Genomic DNA, 22,451 nt, shown 5'->3' on the forward strand with positions numbered 1-22,451 from the left:
AAGGGGAGACCTGATAGAGGTGTACAAAATCATGCCTGGTGTGGAGAATGTGGACGGGGAGACATTTTTCCCCCTCTCAAAATAGTAGAACCCAATGGGGTCATCCCATGAAGCTGATTGGTGGGAGATCCAGCGCATCGTTAAACTACAGAACTCACCACCACAAGATCTAGTGTTGCCCACCAATTTGGATGGCTTTAAAAGGTGTCTGGATAAATTCCTGGAGGCAAAGGCACTCAATGGCTACTAGCCCTGATGGTTGTGTGCTATCTCCAGTATCAGAGGCAGTAAGCCTGTGTGCACCAGTTGCTGGGGAACATGGGTGGGAGGGTGCTGTTGCACCGTGTCCTGCTTTGTTGGCCCCTGGTCGGCAGCTAATTGGCCCCTGTGTGAACAGAGTGCGCTAGACTAGATGGTCTGGTCCAGCATCAGGGCCCTTCTCATGTTCTTACGATTTTAGGCGAGTTTTTCTAAACTCTTCCCTTTGCCTTGACCCCTTATTTCTCCCCCCACCCCAAATCTCTCACATTCACCCTTTGGTACCTTCTGGTGCCTCCCCCCACATCAATCTAATGTCTTTAGATTGCAGGCTCTTCAGGGCAAGGAACAGCCATGCTTTTGTTTAAATCCTATAAAGTACCATCTGTGGTCTTGTGCACGGGATCGTTCGTTATAACGGGATCAGTTTACTCAGTTTTAGCGCATCCTAAGAATTTATTATTATTATTTATTTATTTATTTATTTATTTATTTATTTATTTATTTATATAGCACCAACAATGTACATTTTAGTGGAGGCTTTCTCTCTCAACATCCTGCCCCCACCAATATTTTACTCTTAAATTTAAGACAGTCACAGCAAGTTTCCCTTTTCAGACAGGCACCTGCCATTCTGGGAAAGTTCGTCCCACGGGCAGCCTCAACTCAGCCCTGTCACTTGGGCCTACTGCAGCCTTCCCCAACCTGGGGCCCTCCAGAAATGCCTGGGCTGCAGCTCTCAAGGTTCCTGACCACTGGCCATGCTGGCTAGGAGTTAGGGTGGTCACCAGGTCAGGGAAGGCCGGCCTACAGGGAGAAGGGCCGGAACGCTTATCAAATTTTCAGATGACACAAAATTGGGAGGGACAGCTAATACCCTGGAAAACAGAAACAAACTTCAAAGTGATCTTGATAGGCTGGAGTGCTGGGCTGAAAACAACAGCAGGAAATTTAATAGGGATAAATGCCAAGTTCTACATCTAGGAAATAGAAACCAAAGGCACAGTTACAAGATGGGGGATACTTGGCTCAGCAATACTACATACAAGAAGGATCTTGGAATTGTTGTAGATCACAAGCTGAATATGAGCCAACAGTGCGATATGGCTGCAAGAAAGGCAAATGCTATTTTGGGCTGCATTAATAGAAATATAGCTTCCAAATCACGTGAGGTACTGGTTCCTCTCTATTCGGCCCTGGTTAGGCCTCATCTAGAGTATTGCGTCCAGTTCTGGGCTCCACAATTCAAGAAGGACACAGACAAGCTGGAGCGTGTTCAGAGGAGGGCAACCAGGATGATCAGGGGTCTGGAAACAAAGCCCTATGGAGAGAGACTGAAAGAACTGGGCATGTTTAGCCTGGAGAAGAGAAGACTGAGGGGAGACATGATAGCCCTCTTCAAATACTTAAAAGGTTGTCACAGAGGAGGGCCAGGATCTTTTCTCGATCCTCCCAGAGTGCAGGACACGGAATAACGGGTTCAAGTTAAAGGAAGCCAGATTCCAGCTGGACATCAGGAAAAGCTCCCTGACTGTTAGAGCAGTACGACAATGGAACCAGTGACCTAGGGAGGTTGTGGGCTCTCCCACCCTAGAGGCCATCAAGAGGCAGCTGGACAACCATCTGTCAGGGATGCTTTAGGGTGGATTCCTGCATTGAGCAGGGGGTTGGACTCGATAGCCTTAGAGGCCCCTTCCAACTCTGCTATTCTATGATTCTACGATTCTAAGCGAGGGGTGCCGGGACAGATGCAGCAGGGTGGGGGATTCACGTGGCCACAGGGCTCATCCCCACGTCAAGGGCAGCGCCCCGTGCCCAGCCCCTAATTCCAAGCAGCCGCCATTCAGACTCGGTGGGGGCCACACAGGCTGTGCCTGGGTGCTGCATCACTGGCCGGGACTGGCGCACCACCACTGGCCTCAGCGCAAGCGTCTTGGGCTCCTGCACACAAGGGAGGTGGCACCCTTTAGATGGCAGGGCGGCGCCCCCAGGAGCTCTCGCCCTCCAAGGGGGGCAGGGCCTTGGCAGGCGCCCCACAGCCCCCTGGCGCCCCCAGGCGCCTACTCACCGCCTCCACCTCCTTCAGCACTTTGTGCTTGATGCTGATGTCCTCAAAGACGGCTTCGATCACCATGTCGGCTTTCCCAAAGTCTTTGTAGTCCAGCTGCCCTGTGAGGTTGCTGAGGATCGTATCCCTCTGGAACGAAGTCAAATTCTTCTTCTTCACTTTGTCGTTCAGGCTGGGAAACGGCAGGCAAGGATGGGAAGAGGGTGAGGTCCGGCTGCAGGGCCCACGGCCTGACGCGGGGAAGAGCCGCCCCAGCTCACAGGCGCCTTGGCTGCGAGGGAGACCCGCCTGACGCTGGGGCCCTTCGGTCCCTCCAGCACGAAGCAGGGGCCCTTCTACGGCCCGAGGCTTTACAACCCCTTGCGTTTCGGAGGCCGCCTCTCATTTTATTTAAGGCCCTGGGTGATACTTCGCTGTTTTATTTTGTTTTAGTTTCTAGGCGCATTGTTTGATTGCCAATTTTAGGAAGCCAACTTGGAAATACACGTCTTGAAGGTTCCAGTGCAAATACGGAAAAGAAAACGGAGCACACGAGTGGCTGAGGGCCAGGCGCTTGCTCCTACGGAGCCTGGCTTCCAAATGCTGTGCCAGAAGCGCGTGCGGATCCCCCTCCGGGGCTGTAGACCCTCCCCAAAGAGGAGGGAGGATGGTGAGAGAAGGGTGAGCCCACCCAAAGGAAAAACACACCGGAGAGGCGGACGAAAGCCATCCCAGGAGAAGACTGCGACCCTCTTCTGTTTAGCGTCAGTGCTTCCAGAACACGCTGTCAGCGGACGCAGCTCCATGAGGCACGCCTTGACCTCCACAAGCCCAAACCAGCCCCGGGCCAGAAATGCCTCTCCGGGCAGCGGCCTGCCTCCCGGCCCCTTGGCAAAGCCAGCCGCTTCTGCTTCTCCTTCGGGGAGCGCAAGGAGGAGCGAATTTGGAAGGAGGCAGGCGCACGCCCCGTTCTCCGATTCCAAAGCAAGGAACGCCAGGGCCACCAGCTGACCCCACCCAGGGCCCAGAAAGCTGTCCAGACCCACTCAGCGACGAGGGAGGGGGACCCGGGCTCTGATCCCAAAGAGGGGCCACCCTGTTGGTCTGTAAGCGGGGCCCTACCCTTTGTAGACCTGCTGCTGCCCCCTGCTCAAGCCCTCCAGGGCCGTGTCTTTCAGGATGGTCTTCAGCCCTTTGTCCACAGAGACCTGAGCAATTCCTGCACCCATCAGGCCGGCACCCAGGATAGCAAGGGTCCTGCACGGAGAGAGAACCAAGGAAGGTTGAGGGGAGACATGAGAGCACTCTTCAAAGACTTGAAAGGTTGTCACACAGAGGAGGGCCAGGATCTCTTCTCGATCCTCCCAGAGTGCAGGACACGGAATAACGGGCTCAAGTTAAAGGAAGCCAGATTCCGGTTGGACATCAGGAAAAACTTCCTGACTGTTAGAGCAGTACGACAATGGAATCAGTTACCTAGGGAGGTTGTGGGCTCTCCCACCCTAGAGGCCTTCCAAGAGGCAGCTGGACAACCCTCTGTCAGGGATGCTGTAGGGCGGATTCCTGCATTGAGCAGGGGGTTGGACTCGATGGCCTTGTAGGCCCCTTCCAACTCTGCTATTCTATGATTCTAAGGTTGAATGGGACACACACACACACTGATACACGTGTTCTTCAACCGGTACTGAGAGGCGTCCTGCCTCTTGATACCAGAGGCGGCAGCAGCAACACAGAGCTACGAGGACTAATGACCACGGGCAGTCCTCACCCTCCATGAACATCTCTAAACCCCTTTCAAAGCCGTCCAAGGTAGGCGCTTATCTCCCTACATCTCATAGTAGCAAGTTTCACAGGCTGACTGCGCTTTGACTGAAGAACCCACCGCGTATGCCAACGCACTTTTGCTCCTCCAGCTCCATCCCCGCATCTTGTAGTACAGAATTCCAGCAGGCCTGCCCAGATGTTTGTTTTTCCCCAAACATGTCTAATTGTTATTTCAATAATGTATCAGTTTTCTATGTTTTTAACCAGTTTTATGCATTTTATTTCGATTTTGTATTTAATGTTGTTCCCTGCCTCGATCCAGAAGGAGATGTGGGTATGAAATAAATATTAGGGCTGTGCTCCGCTTCGCTCTGGATCGGAGAAGCGATAGCGAGGTGGCCCGATTCCCCTCCGACAAAGGTGGAGACGGGTTGGGTCGGGGGAGCTGCAGATCGAGATGAGGTGGATCGAGACCAAGCGGATCCTTCGCCTCGATCTGGGGCTCCGATAAAAAGGTAAGTGGGGGCTTCCCTGGCGCTGCCACAGTCTGTGTGGCGATGGCGGCAGAGCCAGTTAAGGGGCAGGGCGGCTTACCTGGCTCCTTCGTGGTCTGGCAGCAGCTTCACCTGAGGCCGAGGATTCAAACCGGAAGACCAGGCCGCGGCTGCGGCCTGGTCTTCCGGTTTGAGTCCTCGGCCTCAGGTGAAGCTGCCGCCGGACCACAACGGAAGCAGGTAAGTTGTGAAGGGGTAGGGGGTCCTACCTGGTGCTGCCGTGGAGCTCCGATTTGGATCCGGAGCTCTGCAGAGGAGCGGACCATAGGCGGATCAACGCGGGGTGGAGCGGACCCGATCCGGAAGTTGCGGATTGGAACCCGGAGCGGATTGGGGGGGGGGGGCGTGAACAGCCCTAATAAATATTTTATTCTATTCCATCACAGTTTAACTATTTCTGCAGCCCCCCTCCGCCCCCAGACAAATGAAAGCCCCCAGATCTCTCTCTCTCTCCAGTCTGCAGCTGGGCTTACTTGACTGGCTGCTTCGGCTGCCCGAACTTGTTCTTCTTGCACTGCACCTGCCCATGGTAGAGCCCGATCAGAGCCTTGGATTCAGACGTCATCCCGAGATCCCCAAATTTCTGCAAGAGGCCGGGGGGGGGGGGGGCGTGGAGAGAAGGAAAGAGGAAGATGAGGTCAGAGGCTCTGGCCACGGGATCATCATACTGTGCCCACATAACAGGAAAAATACTCAGGCGCTGTGGAGTTGCACCCCAGAGCAGCAGGTGGAAACACGCAACGGGGGAGGGCTGATCCACATTTGCTCAGCTCCAAACCACACAGCCCGGGTTCCACGCTGCTCGTGTCCGGCTCCTGGCGTTTCCCCTCCCCGCCTGCTGCTTTGCTCATCTACTAGGGCTCATGCTGCCGTGGGGCCTGGCTAAGTCAGCCTTAACAAGCACCAGCGCTGGCAAAAGCCGCCTCTTTCCCTTCCTGGCCGCGCGTGCTTCCTCTGCCAACACCAGGGAGAAGGACTGCACCCAGTACAGCTGTTTCGTTTAAAACTCAAGAGGGGAGGAGCCAAGGTGATTGGTGCAGGGCTCCACCCTTCCCAAGCGGTCCACTCTTGGTGCAGTCCAGAAACTTAAGGGAAGGATTTGGGCCCAGGGAGCTGCCGAAACAGCCCCGAGGGGCTATGGGGACCGCTGGTCCAAGGGAAGGACCCTGAACCATGAGCGGCTGAGAACAGCAGGCCCGAGGGACGGATAATAGGGCTGTGGTGAGATTGGGGAAGACGCGCGGAGAGCTGCACCCGTCCTCGGTTTAGAGCTGGTGCTCAGGCGCCCCGGGGCCAATGCAAGCCCTGGAGGCAAACCCTGACTGAAAGCTCTCCGGACTGTGCAGGGAGTCGCTAAGGGGCTCCCAGGATCCACCTCCCAGTGAGCAAACGGGGCCAGGCGGATGGTTGTCCAGGCAGAGTTTTATCGCCTGTGGCGTGCGCCGCTTGAGGCCTTTTGAGGGCCGATTCTTTGCACAGCGCTGCCCTTGCACTGCACCTCTGAAGTCTGCTTCCCCTCAAGAACAGCCGACATTAGGGCAAAGCAGGAGACCAAAGACCCTTTACCTGGGATTCAAGAAGGTAGCCGGCTTCATTGCCTTGCTCCAGGCCAGTCTTCACAACCTAAATCAAAGAGGCCCAAAGATATTCCTTCAATGTGTTTCTGCAACGATTCCCAGCCTGGCTTACAATAGCTAACACAAATAAAATGAAAGCTGGCAGGTGGGGGAGGGAGAAATACATCAGGGGACATTTTACCCAGCCTCCCCTGCTCTTGCAAGTGTCAGAGGGTGGCCTCCCTCCACCTCCTTCCGGCCAGGAGAACCCGAGACCCAGTCCAGGGGCTTCTCCGCAGGAGCTACAGGTCCTGTCACAGAACAGACAGGGGCTCTTGCGGATCTGAACCAGCACTGACGTTGACAAGGTAAAGCAGAGCATCTCCCCAAAGAGCTCCCAAGACAGATGCCAAACCTCCAGATGCCAAACCTTGGAAAGCCTTAAGCGCAACGGCTTTGTTTTTGGAGAGGAGGAATTTACAACCCCAAGGAAGCAGCTTGTGCCACCAAGATTTGGGAGTTTCTCTGTGTTCGTGTTCCAAACTTGAGATCAACATGACCGATGTTACTTGAAAGGGACCAGGGAGACCACAGGGACAGCCCTGCTCCTGTGAGAAACCCCCTTAGGCCAACCTGGTGCCCTCCGGATATTTGTTAGATTCCAACTCCCATCACTCACAGTGGCCATACTGGCTGGAATGATGGAAGTTGCAGTCCAAAACATCTGGGGGTGGGATACAGGGTGTGGAAGGCTGCCTCAGGCCAAAGGGCGGACGGTTTGGGCAGGCTCTGTGGGGATCCAGGAAGCTGAGAAGGGTATCCGGGTTGCACTTTGCACTGTACACACGAAGGCCTTGATCGAGCCTGGTGTGGTGCGGAAGCCCTGCAGAAGCTGGTGGTGGTGAGAAGCCTTTCCTGGCCTGCCTGCCCACCTAAAACCAGGATGTTTGAATGCCTCTGTCTACAGGGATCAGTTCCCCTCAGCTTTTGGATGCTTTGCTTACCGAAGGACTAATGATGTCCCCCAAAACACTAAAGAGTTTAGCTCCCAGAGGAGTAACTAATGTATTTGTTTAAGTCTCGAGGACAGTTTTCACTCGCTAGGAGCAGCACGTTTCTAGCTCTCAGGGCCGTGGCAAAGATGTAGAGTAGGGGTTTAATGGCCCAGGAGCCACGTTGTGCCACGTGACAGATGACACTTCAAACAGCCCCTCTTCTCCCTTTTGCTATTCATGTCATGCATAAAAACCGATTCTGGCATCTGCTTGGCCTCAGCCTCTCCCAGGATCTCAGACAACCAGCCTGATTGCATTCTCACTTTCTCCAACGTGAAATTTTAATCTCTGAATGACTCGCCTTTGCACCGCTATTTGTATCTGTTGCCTTGAGGTGTTACAGGGGCTGTTCACACAACACGCTAACCCACAATCAGTGGCTGAGTGTAGGTTGTTTTGAACTGTGGGTTGTTTGTTGAACCGTGGGTTATCGTGCTGTCTGTGTGCTGCCAGAGCGGCTTGTGAACCACCCTGAACAATCCAACAACAAACCGTGAGTTCTCAAGGTGGCTTGTTTAAGAAAATAAACCACCCTGCATGGTTAATAAGCCACCCTGATTGCATTTAGACAAAACACTAACTCCTGGTTCCAAACACACCGTTAGCGTGTTGTGTGAACAGTCCCAATGTCTTGTTGTGCTTATCTGGGTTTAAGCTGCCTTGGAAAGTTTTTTTGAAGAGTTGGAGAGAACTAATAAAATAAAGGCGTTTGGCAACAAATAAGCGTGCAGAAAGCTTGTTAAGCCAGGTGTGCACTACAAGGCATAAACCTGCCTGCACACCTTCCCCTTCAGTAGGTGCTGATGAAGATGGTGCCGGTACCCTACCCTTAAGTTGCCAACATCCTGCCTGAAATTCACAATTGTCAGGATCAGTTTCAGAAAGTAAGACCATGTCTGGGGCAGGAACCATCAGACTAGCAGGCAGCTAGGAGGAGGGATTCCTGCCTAACAGGGCAAACTTCTTAATTGCTATCGGAATCAAAATGAAAGGTATTAGACAAGTTCAGCCTGGTATCAACAGAAGCAATTGTTGTTTCTTCCTAGAACCAATGTCTGTTGGATCCAAGGTTGTGCAAACCCCGCTGGAAGGCAGGACCGGAGATGCCCCACGTCCCGGGGTCTAAGGAGATTGGGCGACATTCACAGCTGAAAACCCTCCCTCCCATTACATGCACACATGTGTGCGTGCACACGCTCTCCACATCTGCCTTGCCACGTGTGGACGGCCTCTGAGGAAACCGGCAATTACCGCAATGATGTCCAGGGGAGCTGGGTACAGCCCTTTCGTTTGCTTCTGCACTTTTCCCTCCACCGTTTTGTAGACCTGCTGCCGCACGAAGGGAATCGTCATGGCGTAATCCATCACCCCTGCAAGACAAGGCAAAGCAGCTTCCTGTGATGGAGCCGCCCCTGGCTGCGACGCGTCCGTGACTCTCCAGGGAGGAGGACCACGCCAAGGCACCGTGCCCGCAACGCAATGCGCAGCAGGTCCGGTTCATCCGCCATGCCAAGGCGCCCGCTCGCTCACTCACTCACTCTGAATCAGCCCCTTGTCCTTCTTCCGAGAAATCGACTTGTTGGCTAGTCCTCTGGCAAAAGTGACGGCCACCTCTTCCAGGTATTCCAGCGTTCGCTCCTGGGGGCTCTTGATACCCGGACCTGCAAATGCCGAGACGTTAAATGCATCCCAAGGATCCATGTGTTTTGATGAGAGGCTGACTTCCAAATGGGGGGTTGGGGGGAAACGTTTCTCCAGGAAGGACAAACTCCAAGAACTTGAGCATCCTACGGAGACCTACGGACATCTGTCAGGGATGCTTTAGGGTGGATTCCGGCATTGAGCAGGGGGTTGGGCTCGATGGCCTTGTAGGCCCCTTCCAACTCTGCTATTCTATGATTCTAGGATTCTATGACAACCATCTGTCAAGGATCCTTTAGAGTGGATTCCTGGATTGAGCAGGGGGTTGGACTTGATGGCCTTGTGGGGCCCTTCCAACTCTACTATTCTATGATTCTATGACAACCATCTGTCAGGGATGCTTTAGGGTGGATTCCGGCATTGAGCAGGGGGTTGGACTCGATGGCCTTGTGGGGCCCTTCCAACTCAACGATTCTATGATTCCATGACCTCACTTCCTTCTTCCCCCAAGGGCCTGCCTCAGGTTCTTATTTCAGTTGTGAGCCTGCCGGCAGGGGCCCAAACTTTATTAGGATTCCTGCATTGAGCAGGGGGTTGCACTCGATGGCCTTATTTATTTATTTATTTATTTATTTATTTTATTACATTTCTATACCACCCAATAGTCGGAGCTCTCTGGGCGGTTATTATAGGCCCCTTCCAACTCTATGATTCTATGATTAGGCAATTCAGTGGACAGGTGGTGGCTGCAGCCAGTTGGGGCAGAGGGGTGGCTTTTAGTCCATCCATCTCTCCCCCCCCCCCGGTCTATTCCACTTTGCTCCTTGGTACGCCTCTGTCCACAAATTCTGGACCAGCCCCCCAAGCCCCTCCAGCACTAACTTCTGCCCCCCACCCTTCCCAATCTCCTACCGACAACCCTCATTCTGGACCAGCCCCCCTGATCATCTCCAGCACTAACTTCTGCCCCCCACCCTTCCCAATCTCCTACCGACAACCCTCATTCCCAGTGCCTGGAAACAAAGCCCTATGAGGAGAGACTGAAAGAACTGGGCAAGTTTAGCCTGGAGAAGAGAAGATTGAGGGGGAGACATGATAGCACTCTTCAAATACTTAAAAGGTTGTCACACAGAGGAGGGCCAGGATCTCTTCTCGATCCTCCCAGAGTGCAGGACACAGAATAACGGGCTCAAGTGACAGGAAGCCTGATTCCGGCTAGACATCAGGAAAAACTTCCTGACTGTTAGAGAAGTATGACAATGGAACCAATGACCTAGGGAGGCTGTGGGCTCTCCCACACTCGAGGCCTTCAAGAGGCAGCTGGACAACCCTCTGTTGGGGATGCTTTAGGGTGGATTCCTGCACTGAGCAGGGGGTTGGACTCGGTGGCCTTAGAGGCCCCTTCTAACTCTACTGTTCTATGATTCTGTGATCTCTCCCCGCACCCTGCCTGCTCTCTCCATCCGTTTAAACCGCTTTGTGCCCCCAGGCGCTGCCTTCCCTGTTGCCCCTCCCTTGAGGAGACGTGGCCTTGGGAGAATGGACACTGTTGTAGAAAGTGAAACAACAGGGGCAGCAGGAAGACGCCCCAGCCGACTTTAAGATGGCTGTCCAACCACAGGACTTCTCACCCTCATATACGCAACTCAAGGGCTGCAGGGATGCGTTTGGACACTGCCCTCCACGCTCCAGACAGACACAGGGAGCTGGGACGAGACGTGGGGAACGGGGAAGAGGCAACCAACCTCCTGCCTTCTCTTCTCCTTGCCCAGGCTGTCTTCAGCTTGGCAGGGATGGCAAGACATCAGACATGCAACCCCCGGTTCCTTTCGTTATTGGGGTGAGGGCATGTTTAGCTCCTTATAAGTGCAAACACGTCTGCAGGACGGATGTGCAGGACGGACGTCATGCAAAGGCCTGGCACTAGGTTAATTCTCCCACCAACAACTCCTCGTGTGTTTATATTGGTTTCCTAGAAACACACACGGGTGCCATTTTTCTGACTGACCAACTGACTCATCACAAGTGGAAACTTCGGAGTTACCGCAATGGTCACCCACAGCCCCATTGGCTGTGTGAAGGCCTGGGACTCCTGGGGACTCCTAGGGCAGGCTGGCCACTCGACCAACTGAAGGGAACAGCACTGGCCCAGACCCTGCCAAAACGCGGCGGTGCAGAGAAGAGGCAAAATCAAGGCCACAAACTCTCATGTAAGCCGATGTGGGTCTGGGGGAGGTCTCAGTCTCACCTAGGGGATCGACCAGCTGGTCCACCAGGCCCATCTTCTTCGCTTTGTCAGCACGGATATTTCGCCCGGTCAGCATCATGTCAAAGGCAGCAGGAAGCCCCACCTGAAACACAGGGCCACGTTCCACGCACCAGTTGCAGGGTCCTGGGAGAGGCAGAATCCCCCGTCCACCAGACCCAGCCAGAGCTCAGTCGGAGGCATCCTCCACTCACCATCTTCGGCAGCCTCTGCGTGCCTCCTGCTCCCGGCAGCAAGCCCAGCAGCACCTCTGGCGTGCCCAGGACGGTCTTTTTGTCCTTGGTTGCTATTCGGTAATGGCAAGCGATGGCCACCTGAAGGGGCAGATTCAGAACGCGCCGTCTCACACACAACTCAGTCTCCCCAAACACTTTTGCTCAGAGAGAAGCGCAAGGGCCCTGAGACCAGCAGTCCTTGAAACAATTCCACGCAGCACACTTGCATCCTAGGTTGTTCCCAGGAGTTTCCTACTCAAATGCTGAATGAAGTTGGCACCGTCCTATTCGCTAGGGACTGCTGGGTGGGTGGCCCTGCCTGACGCCCAGGAGCGAGGCTGGCCAGTCAGCCATCTGGCCTTCTAGCCCCCCTCCCGCTTTGAGACTAGCAAGTGCCCTGCTGCCCTCCTTTCAAAGAAACCCTCCACCATACCTCTAGCCCCCCACCAAGGCATGAGCCACTGATGGCAGCCACAATGGGCTTGGGGGATTTCTCCAGGTTCGCCAACATCTTCTGCCCTTCCTGAGAAAGCTGAGTGATTTCTTGGCCGGACTTGCAGTCCTCAATCATGCTACAAGAACATCAAAAAAGCAAAGACATATTTGTGAGCGTGGATTTCAACACCCCCCAAAGCTGTCAAAGCGCTACGCTAATGGATCTGCGTAGAACTAATGCTGTTAGTTCTACTGGATGTCTCATATCATAGAATAGCAGAGTTGGAAGGGGCCTACAAGGCCATCGAGTCCAAACCCCTGCTCAATGCAGGAATCCACCCTAAAGCATCCCTGACAGAGGGTTGTCCAGCTGCCTCTTGAAGGCCTCTAGTGTGGGAGAGCCCACCACCTCCCTAGGTAACTGATTCCATTGTCGTACTGCTCTAACAGTCAGGAAGTTTTTCCTGATGTCCATCCGGAATCTGGCTTCCTTTAACTTGAGCCTGTTATTCCGTGTCCTGCGCTCTGGGAGGATCGAGACGAGATCCTGGCCCTCCTGTGTGTGCCAACCTTTTAAGTATTTGAAGAGTGCTATAATGTCTCCCCTCAATCTTCTCTTCTCCAGGCTAAACATGCCCAGTTCTCTCAGTCTCTCTTCATAGGGCTTTGTTTCCAGACCCCTGATCATCCTGGTTGCCCTCCTCTGAACACGCTCCAGCTTGTCTGCGTCCTTCTTGAATTGCAGAGCCCAGAACTGGACACAATACTCTAGATGAGGCCTAATCAGTCTCAGGATATAAAATATGAATAGGGAAGGGGGTCGAACCCTTATCATAGGCCGATGGGGGCAACCATCTATTCTCGTCCAAAGCATCCTGCAACTAGGACCTTAAAGCACATCATGGGACCCGGTGGCTCTGCAGCGTCATCTCAATTAAGCCTGATAAGACGGCAGTTCATTTTGGAGGGAGGCCTCCCACAGCAGCCTCAGTAAAGATTGTTTTTATACTGTTTTTATGTTTTTTAAAATTTTTGTGTACTTTTAATGTTTACTATTTTTAATTGTTGTAAACCGCCCAGAGAGCTTCAGCTGGGGGGCGGTATATAAATGTAATAAAATAAATAAATAAATAAAGACATGAGCTACACACTCCACCACGAGAAGAACCTGCCCGTTTCTCCTCCCGCCCCAGCAGTCATTCCCCTCCGCGGAACTCACTTGATGTCTGCCCCAGCAATGAAGCAGCCAGGCTTGGACGAGATGAGGACTGCGCTGTTGATAGCATCGTTCACCCATATTTCATTCATTATTTCTGTGAATTCTGCTTGCAGTTGCCTGGACAGCGTGTTTACCTGGGGGGGAAAAAGGGGTGGGGGGGAGATAAAGCCAAGGTAGACAAAGCGTGTCTGATGCCACCATCTGCCAGATTTTGTGAGATCAGTTCCAGTTGCCGTGGCCTGATGACGTGGACAAGGGGCCTGCGATACTGCGGCCGACCACACGCCCTCTTGATCCTGGCTAATAAATGTATTTATTTATTTATTTATTTAAAACATTTGTATCCCGCCCTATATCATTAGGATCTCAGGGCGGTGTCCAAATAAAAGCATACAGTATAAAACAATAAATATACACAGCTAAAAACAAATTAAACCATGATCCAAGTTAAAACAATATATATTTAAAAGCAATATAAACAGTTAAAACAGTTAAAACCATGTGCCAGTGAGTTTAACCATCAAAGGCTTTGTTAAAAAGCCATGTTTTTGCTTGGCGTCGAAATGAAATCAGCGTTGGTGCCAGTCAGGAGGGTGTTTCACAGTCGGGGTGCCACCACAGAGAAGGCCCTCTCCCTTTGAGAAGGGGTGGCCCTGTGGTCCCCTAAAGAATCCCACTCAGGCCCAATGATACTCGATAACTACCGCCCAGTCGCAAATACCCCTTTCCCAGGGAAGGTACTTGAGAGGGTTGTGGCGGAGCAACTGCAGGCACTCTTGAAGGATACTGATTATCTAGACCCATTCCAGTCTGGGTTTTGACCTTGTTACAGGATGGAATCAGCTTTGCCCGCCCTGATGGATGACCTTTATCGAGAGAGGGACAAAGGCAATGCAACCCTGTTAATCCTGCTTGATCTCTCATTGGCTTTTGATACCATTGACCATGGTATCCTCCTGGATTGACTCCATGGGATGGGCAACGGAGGCACTGTGGTTCAGAGGTTTCAGTCCTACCTGTGGGGCCATTTCCAGAGAGTAACACTGGGTGAGCACTCCTCGGCCCCTTGGCAATTGAGCTATGGGGTGCCACAGGGCACCATCTTGTCCCCAATGTTGATTAACTTCCATATGAAGCCACTGAGAGCGGTTATTTGGGGATTTGGAGCCAAATGCCATCCGTATACTCTATCTCCTTGTGACATGTAAATCAGGTGAGCCTGTGCAAGTCCTGGATCAATAACTAGACTCCGTAATGGGCTGGATGAAGCTGAATCCTGGCAAGATGGAAGCCCTGTGGATGAGAGGTTCCTGAGCCTGGGAGACAGGACTATTGTCTGTATTGGGTGGGGTTTCACTCCCCTTGAAAGATCAGGTTTGTAGCCTGGGGGGACTCCTAGATCCATCACTGTCGCTGGAGGCCCAAGTGGTGGCCCCCATCCTATGGAATTCCCTGCCTTTGGAGCTCAGGCAGGCGCCAACGTTGCGTTGCTTCCAGTGACTCCTGAAAATACTGTTATTTCAGGAAGTCTTCCCTGAGTGACTGGCTGTGGTTTTGTCAGAACTCTGTTTTATCAGAAGTCTGTGGTGTGTTTTTTTTTAAAAAAAGTAGTTATTTTAGCATGGTATTTTTATTCTTTTATCCTATCTGTTGCTCACTGCTCCGAAATCTTTTGGGTGTAGAGCAGTATACAGATATTGTAAATAACTAATAATAAATAAATAAAGTGAAAGCTTTAGCTTGGCTGCTCTTCCCATTCCAACATAGAAGCACCACTGGAAGGGATAATGCTCAGAAAGGTGGCCTTCAAGAGGCAGCTGGACAGCCATCTGTCAGGGATGCTTTGAGGTGGATTCCAGCATCGAGCAGGGGGTTGGACTCCATGGCCTTAGAGGCCCCTTCCAGCTCTGCTATTCTATGATTCTAGGATTCTAAGACTCAACAATTACATACACATACACACACACTTTGGTGCTTGTGAGGTGACTCTTAAACAACCACCACCACCATGCACTTCAGAGGCAAGTGTGTGTTTCTCAGAACGCTCTTACTTTCGATGGGAGGCAAATGGTGCACCTGTCAGATGAACTGCCTATTCAGTATTGAATAGGGAACTTGGTACTTAAAATGAGATCTCTCCTTTTTTAGGTATTAAGACTAGACATCTAAGAGCAAGAAATGATTAAGAAATTCTATTTCTTTTTCAAGCTATTAAGATCTAAGAATCTTTATTAATACTCTGTTTAACAATATAATGTTCAGATATATGCAATATATCAATGCATATTTGTAATAATAATAATAATAGTAATAATAATAATAATATCAAAAAGAATTTCCTGTACTAAGAGGAAAACCTAGATTGCAACCCATGAAACAATCTTAGGTGTACACTTTCTTTCAAAGTATTTAATCTGCTATTTGGTGGTAAACTGGTGGCTAAATGCTTCCAAAGTATTGAACTGCAGACAAATGCAATGCGCTGCAGACAAATGCAATAGGGCTACCACTGTACCTAGTTTGGAAACTTCAACTAGTTCAAAATATGGCAGCCAGGTTGGTCACCGGTACATCTAGGGGTGAGCATATTACCCCAACATTAAAATCACTCCACTGGCTGCCAATTAGTTTCCGGGCAAAGTACAAAGTGTTGGTCATCACCTTTAAAGCCCTAAATGGTTTGGGCCCAGGTTACCTGCGGGATCGCCTTCTCCCATACAGTCCGCCCCGCACACTCAGGTCCTCTGGGGAGAACTTACTTCAGTCAGCCAAAACTAGAGCAGCCCAGAGAGCTTCAGCTATTGGGCGGTATAAAAATGTAATAAATAAATAAATAAATAAATTGGCTGACATCAGTTTCCCAGAGGACCTTTTCTTCTGTCACCCCTGGATTATGGAACGGCCTGCCAGAGGAGATTCGTAATATTAACTCCCTCTGTGATTTTAAGGCAGCTTTGAAGACTAGCCTTTTCCATCAGGCCTACCCAGATTAATGTAAAATCAAGAATTTTAAAAAATGTGTTGATTCCTGCACTAATGTTGTTCAGGAACATCCAAAGGGAGAGGCGGGTAAGAAATAAATAAAATTATTATTATTATTATTATTATTATTATTATTATTATTATTATTATTGTGTCCCCACAAAATTGCAGTCACTTCTGTAGGCAAATGTCGATGATTAATACCTGGACTCGGTCCTTGAAGACATGGGCTGGAATCTCACCTGAGCCAGGTGGCTTGGAGCATCTGGTCAACGGGATTAATCAAGGCCTACTTCACAGCAGCGTTGTAAATAGGGAAGAATCATAGAATAGCAGAGTTGGAAGGGGCCTACAAGGCCATCGAGTCCAACCCCCTGCTCAATGCAGGAATCCACCCTAAAGCATCCCTGACAGATGGTTGTCCAGCTGCCTCTTGAAGGCCTCTAGCACTTGGCACGTAGGAGGCATTTTAGAGATTGTGTCCTGCCTTTTCCTTCGATGGGATGCTCCCTTGTCGGGATATCGCAGCTCCCGTCTAGTCGGACGTACCCCTTCCCTCATTTATAGCACCAAGACACAGCCCTTTCAACTTTTCTACCCAGAAATCTGCTCTGGCATTCTTTCTTCATCGAGCTCTGGGGCCACGGCTCCATCCCTGCGCCTACCTTGGAATTTGGAGAGTTGAAACGCACAACTGCCACATCTCCTTTGACGTCATAGTTAACATGGGTCCTAGCTGGGGAGAAAGACAAGAGATGCGTTTAGGGCAGTGGTTCCCAAACTTTTTCAGGTAACCACCCCCTTGGTTCCACAAACTCATGCCCAGTGCCCCCTACGCGCAGCCCCTTTAAATGGGAAGCACCCACTGCAGGCTTGCCGAGGGAGGGAGGGAAAAGAGAGCGAACGCCTCTGTTTTGCACCCAGCGTGGCGGGGCACACCAAGCAGGGTATATCCCTTCATTAGCGTTTTGGTGCTTTTGAAATATTTCAGATCACCGTTAAAAAGCCTTTTCTTAAACAGTATTAATACATGTGTGGATTCTTCCCCTATATGGCTTGGGCCCAAACTACCTTCTCCCAGAAAAATGTAATTGGGTTTTAAGACCTTCTGGAGAGGTGCTTCTCGGAAAAGACCACCTCGTGGGGCCCCCTGCCACCTCTTTGCCTCTTAACGCCCCCTTATGTACTGCCCACTTTGGGAACCACTGGTTTAGGGTATTTCCCCAGACTGGCCTTAGAGGAGTCGAGCTCAAAACCAAGCCTGGGACTTGGGCCATGCACAGTTGTTCATGCTCAGCGGAATGTATTCTGCACGTGCAGGGGCTCAAAGCTCAGCTTTTATCTTGGAGGATGAGCACAGCTCTTTGAGAAGAAGAGGAAAGAAGTGGGTAGCTCAAACGTAGCACTGGGGAAAGGCCCGGGTGGGAATTACCACGGAGGCTTGGCATTAGCCGTTCCCACGTGTTGCTCACTCCCACGCCTCGCAGCCATCCCAGACTGTGAGGTACCTGAGTACATTTTCTTTCATTTTTGCAGTGGATCCACTTCCTATCCGTGCTTTTGCAAGCACCACCATATATTCCTACTTCGCTACAGAGGAACGCCAATAAACCCAATTTATTTCCATCGAGGAAGGATTCCAGTTGCCTCAACCAACCCCCATCAGACCGAAAGCATTTACACTTACATTTAACAGGGGAGGAGGTGCTGAGGTGTCGGCAGGCATAACCTAGAAGAAAGATTTCTGGAGTTACACAGGGCTGGGAGAAGAATATTTCAACTTGTTTAGGCATCCAGGAAAAGCACCAGGATTCTTTTCATCCTTGAGTTTATAGGAAAGCAAGCACCTCTCTTGGCTGTCATTCATTTATTAAGCGACAGGCATTGCTACCGAGAAGGTCAGCCATGATGGCTTTTGCACATTAGTGGTGGGCGGACATCACCTTAGCTCAGAGATCTGTGTCCTTCCAGGAGGCTGTTCAAGCAAGAAGCAGGTGGGCAGCCGAGGGGAGAAAGTCCCAGAGAGCAGAGTGTGAGTAGAGGTGGTAGGGCAACCTTTTGGGGGCCTGTGGGCACACTGGAATTTCACAACCAGAAAATGGCTGCCACGGGAGGCGTGGCTAGTCACAAAGGACAAATAACCTACCCAAAAGGTCACACATGATCAGCACACGTATAAGAACGGACAAAGAGCCCTGAGGCTGAATCAGGCCAAGGGTCTATCTCAGCCTTCCTCAACCTGGGGCGCTCCAGATGTGTTGTAGTCCAACACATCTGGAGCGCCCCAGGTTGAGGAAGGCTGGATCTAGTCCAGCATTCTGTTCACACAGAGGCCAGGCAGCTGTTGACCAGGGACCCCAGTTCGAGCATGCCAGAAGTCATGATCTCCTTTGGGCTCCTCGCTTGTACCATAAAACCACCCGCAATGAACTACAACTCCCATTATCCTTCAATATGGGCTACGCTGGCTAGGGCAGAGGGGAGAGCCATACATTCCACACAGCCGGGTCTAGACCCTCAGTGTCTAGACCTAGCATATACTGACATTTTAACTAGGGCACAGAATTGTAGTAGCCAAAGAATCCTACAGCAAAATGCCTGCCCTTCCATAAGCGAGTTCCGTAATTTAACTCTGCACTGTGTGGAAAAAGTCCTTCCTTTTCTCTGTCCTGAATCTCCCACCAATCAGCTTCATGGCATAATGACCCCCACTGGGTTCTAGTATTATAGAAGTGGGGGGGAAATGTCTCCCTATCCACATTCTCCACACCTCTAGCTCTAGCCAGGTCCCCACGTCAGCCATTATCTGACTTGCCACATCTTCTGGATGTGATTTCCTGATGTCCAGATTCCAGCTGGACATCAGGAAAAACTTCCTGACTGTTAGAGCAGTACGACAATGGAATCAGTTGCCTGGTGAGGTTGTGGCCTCTCCCAAACTAGAGGCCTTTAAGAGGCAGCTGGACAACCATCTGTCAGGGATGCTTTAGGGTGGATTCCTGCATTGAGCAGGGGGTTGGATTTGATGGCCTTGTTGGCCCCTTCCAATTCTTCTATTCTATGATTCTGTACGAGCCATTTTCTGGTGATGCCGGCAGCTGTTTCTCAAATTCCCAAATGTGCTCACCGATCTAAAAAGGTTGGGGTGCCCTGGCATCCACAATCACCCGCCCCCTCCATTTTATCCTGTGAGGTAGGTTGGGCTGAGAGTCAGTGACTGGCCCAGCACTACCAGTGAGTTTCATGGCTGTGTAAGGAGTAGAACCCAGGTCTCCTCAGTCCCTGTCCAATACTCTAACCACTATACCACATTGTGCAGAAACACATGGGCTGCCAACATTATAACGAGTTGGCAGAACTTCTCTTATTGCTTTGATATCTACAGACAGACAAGTAAGAATGATTTCACATGTGTCACGACAATCCATCACTCGAGTGACAGGGGATTAAAGGATTTTGGACAATCTTTTGGACAGGCGATATCTCATTCCACTGCTGGTCAAAGGGAACTCCATCATGGCCTCTCTTTTCAAAGCAAATTTGCACAGTTCTGCTGCAGCTCAGGGGCCTTTTAACGTTGCCAGAAGATCTCCCCAGTGCAGTTTTTGGTGGCTCCTGAAGGGACGTGAATACTCAGGGTTGCTTTGCACACTTGCCGCACAAAATAACATCAAACAAACTCTGGGTTGTGCAACTTCTGCATTTTGTGCGCAGTCCTACATTCATGGAATTTTGGGCCAAAAAAAGATGGCCTCTACTTCCCTTGCTTGGCTTCGTCCATTTTCTTCCGCTGCCCCTTACGCCTGGAACGCTCTTCCAGAACACTTGAGAACTACAAGTTCAATCGCAGCTTTTAAAGCTCAGCTAAAACCTTTTCTTTTTTCTAAAGCTTTTAAACCTTGATTTTGTTCTGACTTTTATACTGTTAGTTTTACTCTCCCCTGTGCCTGTTTGGTGCATTCTCTTCCCCTTCTTATTGTTTTATTATGATTTTATTAGAATGTAAGCCTATGCGGCAGGGTCTTGCTATTTATTGTTTTACTCTGTACAGCACCATGTACATTGATGGCGCTTTATAAATAAATAATAATAATAATAATTAAGATTTTCTGGGGACAGAAAGGGCAATGATTCGTTCCACCACTTCTGGCATTTCACCATGCTCTTGCCTTTTCCAAGCATTTGAATCTTGAGAGTAAGAGAAACTCGGGAACTTGAACTTATTTTTAGCTCATGTTAGGAAGACACAGAGCAGCACAGGAGATCACTCAGAAGGGTCCCAGGCCCGGCTTAAAGAGACTAATCTCACACGCCCAGGTAAAATTACCTTAAAAGCTCCTCCATGACTGCGCTGCTTTGCAGCTCAGTCACATGCGCCACGCCCTCTGGCCCACATTTCCACAGCAGTGGAAAGGAAAGGACCTTTCCCCTACATTCCACCCTGCCCAGCAAAGCAGGCGCACGGGAGCCAGGACAATGTGCCTCCCCTGCTGACACCCGAAAGGCCTCTCTTCGGAGGAGGGCTGGATGCCTCTTATCTCCACCCGGGGCCAGCTCAGAAAGATAAGCGCACGGCAGATTATGTATGTCTGGGAATGGGCTGTTCACAACCGCTGCTTGGGACCTAAAACCCGGCCGCTGATGTGCCCAGGCCTTCACGAAATAAGAGCCCGTTTGCTACTTGGGCAAGATCCAGAATGACAAGAGCTCACCTTGCCACCTTCAAAACCAATTATTTCAAAATGAGGCACTTGATTCCACAATACTGTAGCACCAGAGTACCCATGTGCCAGAAAGCAGCGACACGCAGCCATTGATATAACCATCGCTTAGTTCTTTGATGGCTTACACACGCCGAGGTGGCAGGGAAGAAGAGCAGGGATTTTGTACCGGCAACAGATAGCTAAAGGCAGAGCAGCTCATGAGCTTGTCAAAACTTGGCAATGGACTAAGAGAGACCAGACCATAGGCAATTTATATGCCAACCAAGAAACGTTACGTAGCGGCACAGCATTAAGCACCGTTGTAGAACAGCCCCTCTGCCCACTTCCCCTTTCCATTATCTTTCTTTTTTCTTACTACAAGCCCTTGAGATCAAGGACCATCCTTACACAGCATCAAAGATTCCTTCCACTGCTGTTTAAAAGAAACGCACTAAAAAGAGTTTCTTTTAAATAGCAGTGGAAGAAATCTTTGATCGGAGGACCTTTTAGGAGCCGATGATGAGCCTCCACACCACACTGCAACAAAAACCAACAGCATACAGCCTTGAGTACAGGAGTAGCAACGGAGTGTCTTCGGAAGCAGCTTTGTAAGCTGCCCTGGGAATGATGCGGAGACTTGTAACTTGTAGCATCGTTGTGTTTTTCCACTTTTATTCTAAACCACTCTGGGGGTTTTTAAAATTAGAGGCAGCATACAAATATTTCAAATAAATAACAAAATAAATAAAATTTATACAAGAAACAAACACAGGATGAATAAGAAAAAGAAGTCTGAAGAGAAAGAAAAACAGCACATGCTGCAGGGACTTTGATCTCTGGGCCTTTTGCTTCATCAAAGAATCACTATGCTTCCAATCCTCTTTGCAAAACTTTGACCCCCAGTGCAGACGGGCTCCGAGGGACCGACACTGGACCTTGGCCAGGAGAGCTCACCTACTTTCATTCAGTCATTGGCTACTTGCCACATGACAGGGCCTGCTTTTTCATCCTCTCCCCTCCCCTCCTGCTTTACCACCACACTTTGACCATTCTCCCCCATGCTCATCAGGAGAGGAGACTCTCTCTTGCTCTACCTGACTCCATAAAGCTTGCAGCCTTCCTTATGAATTAGCAAAGGCCCACTCAACTCATGTCCTGCTAAGAGGAATGCAGCCCAAAAGGGTCTCGAAAAATCTCTTGGCTTTGCTGCCTGCCTGGGGTTGCCCAAACAGGAGGGAGGCGTGGCAGACTACACAACACATAGCTAGTGCTGCGCATTCAGCCGTGTGTGTGGGTGTGTAGGTGGCAGTACAAGCGGCCAGGCCAGAATTCAAGGTACAGGCCATTCTCCATAATTCCTATTCAGTACTTCAAATATTCATACAAGAGTAGTTACACAGAAGAATCTCAAACAATATTTTACTTCTCTTCAAGTCAGGTTGCAAAAAAAAAACATTTTAAAATATGAATTTTAAAATATTAAAGTTCTCTTTTTAAAACAAAATATGTATCACATTTCTATAACACCCAATAAGAACTTAAGAAGGGCCATGCTGGATCAGACCAAGGGTCCATCTAGTCCAGCATTCTGTTCACACAGGGGCCAACCAGCCATCGGCCAGGGATGAACAACAACTTCCTGACTGTTAGAGCAGTACGACAATGGAATCAGTGACCTAGGGAGGTCGTGGGCTCTCCCACACTCGAGGCCTTCAAGAGGCAGCTGGACAACCCTCTGTCAGGGATGCTTTAGGGT

General features: G+C 50.6%; 2 protein-coding genes across 2 annotated transcripts in view; one reads left to right on the forward strand and one right to left on the reverse strand.

Annotated features, from left to right (window-relative positions):
• Positions 1–22,451, forward strand: part of CLU (clusterin) — a 445,162-nt gene that overhangs the window by 125,807 nt on the left and 296,904 nt on the right. The gene's annotated exons all lie outside the window — the stretch shown is intronic.
• Positions 1–22,451, reverse strand: part of HADHA (hydroxyacyl-CoA dehydrogenase trifunctional multienzyme complex subunit alpha) — a 39,589-nt gene that overhangs the window by 8,134 nt on the left and 9,004 nt on the right. Inside the window, exons 2-13 of the mRNA XM_063123684.1 lie at positions 17,680–17,721; positions 16,658–16,728; positions 13,011–13,144; positions 11,790–11,928; positions 11,336–11,455; positions 11,124–11,226; positions 8,773–8,895; positions 8,486–8,604; positions 6,190–6,246; positions 5,097–5,206; positions 3,428–3,562; positions 2,327–2,498 (exon numbers count right to left, since the gene is read on the reverse strand). Of these exons, the coding sequence (XP_062979754.1) occupies positions 2,327–2,498; positions 3,428–3,562; positions 5,097–5,206; positions 6,190–6,246; positions 8,486–8,604; positions 8,773–8,895; positions 11,124–11,226; positions 11,336–11,455; positions 11,790–11,928; positions 13,011–13,144; positions 16,658–16,728; positions 17,680–17,721 (1,325 nt within the window). The remainder of the gene's footprint in view (positions 1–2,326; positions 2,499–3,427; positions 3,563–5,096; positions 5,207–6,189; positions 6,247–8,485; positions 8,605–8,772; positions 8,896–11,123; positions 11,227–11,335; positions 11,456–11,789; positions 11,929–13,010; positions 13,145–16,657; positions 16,729–17,679; positions 17,722–22,451) is intronic.

Source organism: Elgaria multicarinata, chromosome 4 (genome assembly GCF_023053635.1).
Source record: "Elgaria multicarinata webbii isolate HBS135686 ecotype San Diego chromosome 4, rElgMul1.1.pri, whole genome shotgun sequence".
In the NCBI taxonomy this organism is placed as follows: Eukaryota; Metazoa; Chordata; class Lepidosauria; order Squamata; family Anguidae; genus Elgaria; species Elgaria multicarinata.